We start from the raw sequence: 8,641 nt of genomic DNA, 5'->3' as shown, positions 1-8,641 counted from the left end.
TTTTTTTTCCCCCCCCCCCTCTTTTTTTTTTTTTTTTTTTTTTTTTTTTTTTTTGAGACAAGGTCTCACTTTGTCGCCCAGGCTGGAATGCAGTGGTGCAGTCTCGGCTCACTGCAACCTCTGCCTCCCGGGGTCGAGTGATTCTCTTGCCTCAGCCTCCCAGGTAGCTGGGATCACAGGCGCCTGCCACCACGCCCGGGTAACTTTTGTATTTTCAGTAGAGACGCAGTGTTTTGTCATGTTGGTCGGGCTGGTCTCGAACTCCTGACCTTAGGTGATCCACCTGCCTTGGCCTCCCAAATTGCTGGGATTACAGGTGTGAGCCACCGCGCCCAGCCTCCCCTCCTCCTCTCCGAAAGATTATTTGCTTAATTATCCAGTTGTAAGATTCAGAGGCTTTGAGGGGAGAATGAAATCTCAGTTGGACTCAGCTAAGCAAAAAGGGAAAAAATAAGTATTATCTCCATTTCACAGATGAGGTAATGCCTAATAATAACAATATGTGCGGCCGAGCTAGGATTCAAGTCAAGTTTGACTCCAGCAGCCGTGCTCTTAGTCGTAACCATGAATGGACAGCGGTTCCGTGAACTCTTCCTCCAGCTTGGTCCCCTGTCCCCAATTTTCAATTACTAAATTTCCCATCAAATTCTCTGGCCAGCCCCACGCTCCTGGCCAAACTTCCACCGAGATGCCGGCAGATGGCGATGGAGCCACCGGCGGGCCTCTCTGGCGCGCGCATCTCTGTGATGCCAGGCCGCAGGCGCCGCCGCCGCCGCAGCACTTCCGGGTGCCATTGCAGGTGAGCCAGGGTCGGCCGAGAACCTCAACCCCACATATTCCCCTCACCCTGAAACAAGGGAGTCTTCCTCTTTCCCTTAGCTCCCAACCAAGGGTGGTCAGTACCGCGGCTAGGGTGCCCAGCGGGAGGCTGGGTAGCTACCGGAGGAGGCAGAGCCGGTCGCACGCCTGGGTTCCAGCGAGGCCCAACCGACTCTCGACCCGCGCCCCAGCCTCGTTGCGTGGCGAAGGTCGTGCCTCAGGTCTCCTGGCTAACCTAGCCTTCCGGAAGCGGAGCGTGACTCCTCCCCTTCGGCCCCTCGGTGCCCGCCAGGCGGCGTCGTTGGCTGGGCCCGGGTTTCCCTGCGGCTTTGATCCATTTCCGCCCTAATGGGTGTTGAGATTGGCGAGGGGAGAGGTGCAGGAACGGCCTGTAAGAGCCTGGCTACCAATTGGAATACTTTTCCCTCATGACTGTGTTTTCAACATTAGCATTTCCTGCCTGTACATGTGAACATTCCTATGCTCTACCCCTCGAAGATCCTGATTCAGTAGATCTGGGGTGGGGCCTGGAAATAGCTTTTTTATTTTTCTGAGATGGCGTCTCCCTCTGTTGTCCAGGCTGGAGTGCAGTGGCGCAGTCTCGGCTCACTGCAACCTCTGCCTCCCCGATTCAAGCAATTGTCCTGCCTCAGCCTCCCCTATAGCTGGGACTACAGGTGCCTGCCACCAATTTTTGTATTTTTAGTAGGGACGGGGTTTCACCAATTTGGCCAGGCTGGTCTCGAATTCCTGACCTCAGGTGATCCACCCGCCTCTGCCTCCCAAAGTACTGGGATTACAAGCGTGAGCCACCACACCCAGCCTGGAAATAGCAGGAGAGTAATATTGCGAGGGGTTGGCTATGGGACAGTTTATCTCCAGGAAAGTTTCCGGGAGGAAGTGATTCTAGCTGGGCTTGTATTCAGGGACTAGACTATCCATCGGTTCTTTGCCCCACAGTAATGAATTTCCTTCCCCACCCCTATCAGGATGCAGAAAGCCTCAGTGCTGCTCTTCCTGGCCTGGGTCTGCTTCGTCTTCTACGCTGGCATTGCCCTCTTCACCAGTGGCTTCCTGCTCACCCGTTTGGAACTCACCAACTATAGCAGCTGCCAAGAGCCCCCAGGCCCTGGGTCCCTGCCATGGGGGAGCCAAGGGAAACCTGGGGCCTGCTGGATGGCTTCCCGATTTTCGCGGGTTGTGTTGGTGCTAATAGATGCTCTGCGATTTGACTTCGCCCAGCCCCAGCACTCACATGTGCCTGGAGAGCCTCCTGTCTCCCTACCCTTCCTGGGCAAACTAAGCTCCCTGCATAGGATCCTGGAGACTCAGCCCCACCATGCCCGGCTCTACCGATCTCAGGTTGACCCTCCTACCACCACCATGCAGCGCCTCAAGGCACTCACCACTGGCTCACTGCCTACTTTTATTGATGCTGGTAGTAACTTTGCCAGCCACGCCATAGTGGAAGACAATCTCATTAAGCAGCTCACCAGCGCAGGTCAGTGTGGGCCACTTTGAAGGCCAGAAGTACCCTGGCAAATTTCTTCAAAATTTGAAGTTAGGGAGTCAGACCTTTGGGTGCCCAGATGCACACTTGACTATGGTGTAGGGGAACAGAAGAGAAGAAAGAGGCCAGGGCCCTGCTTGTGTGGAGCTCAGTTTGGGGGACAGAGGAGAAGGGATCTGGGCTTTGGTCCTATGAAGCTTCTAATCTGAATGGAGTGCAAGTTTTATTCTTGGGGACCTCAGTAAAAGGGAGAAGGGAAGAAGAGAAGATGTGGATCTTGGCTTGCAAGCGTGGAGAAGAAAGCAGAGAAATACAGGCCCTGTTTATTCATTGGCTTGGAAGAAGCAGGATACACCCAGGAAAAACAAATCAGTAGAGATACCCAGAGACAGAACTAGCAGAGCGTTTTGTAGGAAGGCTAAGTGTGAGGTCTGGGTGGAGTATGGTTATCAGGGAAAGCTTCCTGGTGGAAAATGTTAGGCCCTGAAGGATAAAGATTGCTGTATGGAATTGCTGTACTTCTTAGGTTACATGTTTGGAACTTCTGATGGGTCTTTCAAGGGCCTCTTTTCCTGTTTTCTCCTGACCCTGACGTTTGCTCAGGCTCTGACCTCTCTTTCATGTCCCTGTAGGAAGGCGTGTAGTCTTCATGGGAGATGATACCTGGAAAGACCTTTTCCCTGGTGCTTTCTCCAAAGCTTTCTTCTTCCCATCCTTCAATGTCAGAGACCTAGACACAGTGGACAATGGCATCCTGGAACACCTCTACCCCACCAGTGAGCATGGGGCCAGAGCACGTAGTTCTAAGACTGGGAGCTGGGGAGGACTGCTTTAGTCCACAAATTCCGAGCCTCCAATGGGTGTAACAGCCTGGGCTTGTATCCCTGGACATAGAGGAGTGTCAAAGCCTGGCTGGGGTTGAGGAGTGGGTCTTAGTCTTCTGTGCTCATTGTTCTCCCCTTCACAGTGGACAGTGGTGAATGGGACGTGCTGATTGCTCACTTCCTGGGTGTGGACCACTGTGGCCACAAGCATGGCCCTCACCACCCTGAAATGGCCAAGAAACTTAGCCAGATGGACCAGGTGATCCAGTGAGTGTGGGGTATTGGCTGGGGGAGTGGGTTTGTATCTGAGAATCTCAGGATATGTGGTCCCAGGAGAAGAAGCTCTTAGAGCTTCTTTCCTGGCTGAATTCTGTCTTCTCTAGGCCTTCTGCTAAAGCTAGAGGCCCCATCCATCTTGATTAACTCAATGTGTAGCTTTGTGCATTAGGATCATGGCTGAAGACATGTCTCTCTGCCAAAGGTCTAGGCCTTACTAATGGAGTTATAGCTGGGGATGAATAGGCCCCGAGAAAAATCTTTTTTCTTTTTGAGAAAAATACTTACTCGTTTCTACTCCTGACACATTTCTTGGCCCCCAGGGGACTTGTGGAGCGTCTGGAGAATGACACACTGCTGGTAGTGGCTGGGGACCATGGAATGACCACAAATGGAGACCATGGAGGGGACAGTGAGCTGGAGGTCTCAGCTGCACTCTTTCTGTATAGCCCCACAGCACTCTTCCCCAGCACCCCACCAGAGGTGAGGCCTGGATGTTCTTCATCTGTTCTCCCAGTAATCAGCCCATGTTACCATCACAGCATCCTCATGAATACCTCTATTACAGGCCCCCAAATTCATTATCCTGGGTATCCTTCACTCTCATTTCTTACCTAGGCCCCTATGTCTCCCATCCCATTGACTTCAGCTTTGTAATGAATCTGTTGACCACTGTCATTTCCCTTTAGGAGCCAGAGGTGATTCCTCAAGTTAGCCTTGTGCCCACACTGGCCCTACTGCTGGGCCTGCCCATCCCATTTGGAAACATCGGGGAAGTGATGGCTGAGCTATTCTCAGGGGGTGAGGACTCCCAGCCCCACTCCTCTGCTTTAGCCCAAGCCTCAGCTCTCCATCTCAATGCTCAGCAGGTAGGTAAGTGGGCTGGGTTTCCAGGTGACAGAGCTAGGGTGGGCATGAAAGAAGCATAATGAACCACTCTATTGTCCTTTGACTAGTCTTAGTCCCACCTTCCATACCTATCCCTCTTCTGTTATCCCTCCCTTCCCCCATCCTGGGTAGAGTTTGGGTCTTTGACTTCCACGTACCCCCTTTTGTAATACCTGTTCTTGCCTCTGCCCCAATTTATGTCTCTGACCTGTTCCCCTTGGCCTCTGACCTTTTTTCTGCCAGGTGTCCCGATTTCTTCATACCTACTCCGCTGCTACTCGGGACCTTCAAGCTAAGGAGCTTCATCAGCTGCAGAACCTCTTCTCCAAGGCCTCTGCTGACTACCAGTGGCTTCTGCAGAGCCCCAATGGGGCTGAGGCGACACTGCCGACTGTGATTGCTGAGCTGCAGCAGTTCCTGCGGGGAGCTCGGGCCATGTGCATCGAGTCTTGGGCTCGTTTCTCTCTGGTCCGCATGGCAGGGGGTGCTGCTCTCTTGGTTGCTGCCTGCTTTATCTGCCTGCTGGCATCTCAGTGGGCAATATCCCCAGACTTTCCATTCCACCCTCTACTTCTGATACCCGTGGCCTGGGGTCTTGTTGGGACCATAGCGTATGCTGGACTCCTGGGAATTATTGAGCTGAAGCTAGATCTAGTGCTTCTAGGGGCTGTGGCTGCAGTGAGCTCATTCCTGCCTTTTCTGTGGAAAGCCTGGGCTGGCTGGGGGTCCAAGAGACCTCTGACAACCCTGTTTCCTATTCCTGGGCCCGTCCTGTTACTCCTGCTCTTTCGCTTGGCTGTGTTCTTCTCTGATAGTTTTGTTGTAGCTGAGGCCAGGGCCACCCCCTTCCTTCTGGGCTCATTCATCCTGCTCCTGGTTGTCCAGCTTCACTGGGAGGGCCAGCTGCTTCCACCTAAGCTGCTCACAATGCCCCGCCGTGGCACTTCGGCCACAACAAACCCCCCACGGCACAGTAGTGCATATGCCCTGAGGCTTGGAATTGGGTTGCTATTATGCACAAGGCTAGCTGGGCTTTTTCATCGTTGCCCTGAAGAGACACCTGTTTGCCACTCCTCTCCCTGGCTGAGTCCTCTGGCATCCATGGTGGGTGGTCGAGCCAAGAATTTGTGGTATGGAGCTTGCGTGGCAGCACTGGTGGCCCTGTTAGCTGCTGTGCGCTTGTGGCTTTGCCACTATGGTAATCTCAAGAGCCCCGAGCCACCCATGCTTTTTGTGCGCTGGGGACTGCCCCTAATGGCATTGGGTACTGCTGCCTACTGGGCATTGGCATCAGGGGCAGATGAGGCTCCCCCCCGTCTCCGGGCCCTGGTCTCTGGGGCATCCATGGTGCTGCCTTGGGCTGTAGCAGGGCTGGCTGCTTCAGGGCTCGTGCTGCTGCTTTGGAAGCCTGTGACGGTGCTGGTGAAGGCTGGGGCAGGCGCTCCAAGGACCAGGACTGTCCTCACTCCCTTCTCAGGCCCCCCCACTTCTCAAGCTGACCTGGATTATGTGGTCCCTCAAATCTACCGACACATGCGGGAGGAGTTCCGGGGCCGGCTAGAGAGGACCAAATCTCAGGGTACCCTGACTGTGGCTGCTTATCAGTTGGGGAGTGTCTACTCAGCTGCTATGGTCACAGCCCTCACCCTGTTGGCCTTCCCACTCCTGCTGTTGCATGCGGAGCGCATCAGCCTTGTGTTCCTGCTTCTGTTTCTGCAGAGCTTCCTTCTCCTACATCTGCTTGCTGCTGGGATACCCATCACCACCCCTGGTAAATATCTCAGCTCTGATTCACCTAAAGACAATAGTGATGTGAGTTCGGCCCCTCTTGTTTTCGAGGAGGTGTTGTTCCTGATGTTCCTGAGCTTGACAGAGGGTCCCATACCCCACACAGCTGGGAAGGTCTTGGTGTCCTCTCTCTTATCTGCCATAGCCAAGTGAATTGATTCCTCCTGTTGGTTCCCAGGGTTCATGGAGAGGGGAGACAAGGAGTCCTCTAAGATTCCTTGTGGAAATGCTGCATCCTTACGAGCACATTTCTTGATTTTCCAGTGATGGAAGTAGTGAATTGTGAATATATAATGGCACAGTGAGCTGTATGTGTTTGAGAGAAAGAAAGAGATTGACCACAGCAGGGTTCAGATAAACGTGATGGTGCTTTTGTACCACAGAGAGAATTAGAATAATTAGAGTGTGGACTGTGAGGATGTTGGGCTGATGGGCATGTGAGTGTGTATGAGAATTGATACTGAAGTAGTAGGAGTATATGACTATAGAGCAGTAGCCTATGGATTAGGGAATAAGAAGTGACTGTAAAGTGGCATATCTTTTCTTCCAGGTCCTTTTATTGTGCCATGGCGGGCAGTCTCAGCTTGGGCCCTCATGGCCACACAGACCTTCTACTCCACGGGCCACCAGCCTGTCTTTCCAGCCATCCATTGGCATGCAGCCTTCGTGGGATTCCCAGAGGGTCATGGCTCCTGTACTTGGCTGCCTGCTTTGCTAGTGGGAGCCAACACTTTTGCCTCCCACCTCCTCTTTGCAGGTACCCACTCCTCCTTCACTTGCTTCCATTATTTACTCTGGCTTTGGGGAAAGAAAGGAAACCCCTGGATTTGAATGGAGAGATGTGAGTTTGTTGGATCTTTGGCACCCCTTGGCCTAGGCTAATTGGAACCTGAGCCAGCCAGGGTGACCCACTGATTCTAGTCATACCCTCTCCCGAGGCAGTAGGTTGCCCACTGCTCCTGCTCTGGCCTTTCCTGTGTGAGAGTCAAGGGCTGCGGAAGAGACAGCAGCCCCCAGGGAATGAAGCTGAAGCCAGAGTCAGACCCGAGGAGGAAGAGGAGCCACTGATGGAGATGCGTCTCCGGGATGCGCCTCACCACTTCTATGCAGCACTGCTGCAGCTGGGCCTCAAGTACCTCTTTATCCTTGGTATTCAGGTGGGTGTAGGAGAGAGATCAGGAAGTGGTGTTCTTTCTCCATGGGTGTGTATCAGTTTCTTTCAGACCTTCAAAACCGTGGGAGAGAGCCTTGACTGAGGTACACATAAGTGAAGTGGTTGCTCAAGCCCAGTGGCCTCAAATGGCAACTCGGAGACTTGAACCTGGGTCTCCTTAATCCTAGTCCTAGATTGTTTCCTCTCTACAACCTAGATCTGGACCCTGCTAGTTGCATTTGAGGATTACTCTATCAGTGGACAGACTGGAAAAACTGAGGTGATAGCCAGGATTTTCTTCCCAAATTGTGGTCATGGATCCTCCTCCTTTCCTCTAGAGGCAGATGTGGCACTGGTATCTTCCTCCACCCTGGGGCCAGAGCCTGAGTGTTAGCATTACAGATGGATAATGACTTGCCTAAAGTCACATAGTGAGTCAGTGCTTGGGGCAGGATGGGAAGTAGGTCTCCTAACTCCTAGCCCAGGACATGCACTATTTTTTCCACTGACACGCACTATTCTCCTATTTCCGTTTTTTACAGGGGCCTATAGCAACTCTCCCTTTGCCCTGCTTCCTCCTCCCCTTCACAAGTAACGTGGCCCCTCCTCTCCTCCTCTAGATTCTGGCCTGTGCCTTGGCAGCCTCCATCCTTCGCAGGCATCTCATGGTCTGGAAAGTGTTTGCCCCTAAGTGAGTAGATTTGCTTGAGAAGTAGAGGTGGTGGGGAGGGAGAAACTTGGAACAAAGTATGAAGATCCCAAACATCCAGGATGGCCAAGGTTTTGCCTCTACAGGGAAAAGGCAGTAGAACTACTCTGTTCCCTGAGATTCTCCACCTTTCTTTGCAGGTTCATTTTTGAGGCTGTGGGCTTCATTGTGAGCAGCGTGGGACTTCTCCTGGGCATAGCTTTGGTGATGAGAGTGGATGGTGCTGTGAGCTCCTGGTTCAGGCAGCTATTTCTGGCCCAGCAGAGGTAGCCTAGGCTTTGGTTACTGGCACATGGCTACAGAGAGTGCTGGAGAACAGTGTAGCCTGGCCTGTACAGGTACTGGATGATCTGCAAGACAGGCTCAGCCATACCTCTTACTACCATGCAGCCAGGGGCTGCTGACTTCTAGGACTTCATTATTCTATAATTCAGGACCACAGTGGAGTATGATCCCTAACTCCTGATTTGGATGCATCTGAAGGACAAGGCGGGTGGTCTCTAAAAGTGGAATAAAATAGGCTGGGCATGGTGGCTTACACCTGTAATCCCAGCACTTTGGGAGGCAGAGGCGGGAGAATTGCTTGGTCCCAGGAGTTCAAGACCAACCTGTGGAACATAGCAAGACCCCGTCTCTACTATTTAAAAAAAGTGGAATAAAATGATAATACAATT

At 52.7% G+C, this 8,641-nt stretch overlaps 1 protein-coding gene across 3 annotated transcripts; it reads left to right on the top strand.

Moving 5' to 3' along the window:
• Positions 1-757: 757 nt before the first annotated feature.
• PIGO (phosphatidylinositol glycan anchor biosynthesis class O) lies at positions 758-8,641 on the top strand. 3 transcript variants are annotated; one of them, XM_017865581.1, is made up of 12 exons: positions 758-799; positions 1,809-2,320; positions 2,962-3,105; positions 3,297-3,420; positions 3,753-3,912; positions 4,119-4,298; positions 4,561-4,785; positions 6,037-6,088; positions 6,656-6,862; positions 7,048-7,262; positions 7,879-7,949; positions 8,108-8,641. In XM_017865581.1, exons 2-12 carry the CDS (start codon positions 1,810-1,812, stop codon positions 8,235-8,237), a joined length of 2,019 nt encoding a protein of 672 aa, XP_017721070.1. In that variant the 5' UTR covers positions 758-799; position 1,809; the 3' UTR covers positions 8,238-8,641. The 3 variants fall into 3 exon arrangements, with proteins under 3 accessions (XP_017721070.1, XP_017721068.1, XP_017721069.1); XM_017865579.1 differs by having other exon boundaries at positions 4,561-6,088; XM_017865580.1 differs by having other exon boundaries at positions 784-1,210; positions 4,561-6,088.

The sequence above is a fragment of the Rhinopithecus bieti genome, unplaced genomic scaffold (genome assembly GCF_001698545.2).
Source record: "Rhinopithecus bieti isolate Rb0 unplaced genomic scaffold, ASM169854v2 scaffold_82876, whole genome shotgun sequence".
In the NCBI taxonomy this organism is placed as follows: Eukaryota; Metazoa; Chordata; class Mammalia; order Primates; family Cercopithecidae; genus Rhinopithecus; species Rhinopithecus bieti.
Note: the sequence above shows the minus strand (reverse complement) of the source record. Positions and strands in the feature narration are given on the sequence as shown.

What these genes read in the sequence shown, in the direction of transcription:
- PIGO (XM_017865579.1), top strand. Translation starts at nt 1,810, where the DNA reads ATGCAGAAAGCCTCAGTGCTGCTCTTCCTGGCCTGGGTCTGCTTCGTC. An exon ending in GGAACACCTCTACCCCACCA is followed by an intron (nt 3,106 to 3,296) that starts GTGAGCATGGGG and finishes TCCCCTTCACAG; the next exon opens with TGGACAGTGGTGAATGGGAC. An exon ending in TCCATCTCAATGCTCAGCAG is followed by an intron (nt 4,299 to 4,560) that starts GTAGGTAAGTGG and finishes TTTTTCTGCCAG; the next exon opens with GTGTCCCGATTTCTTCATAC.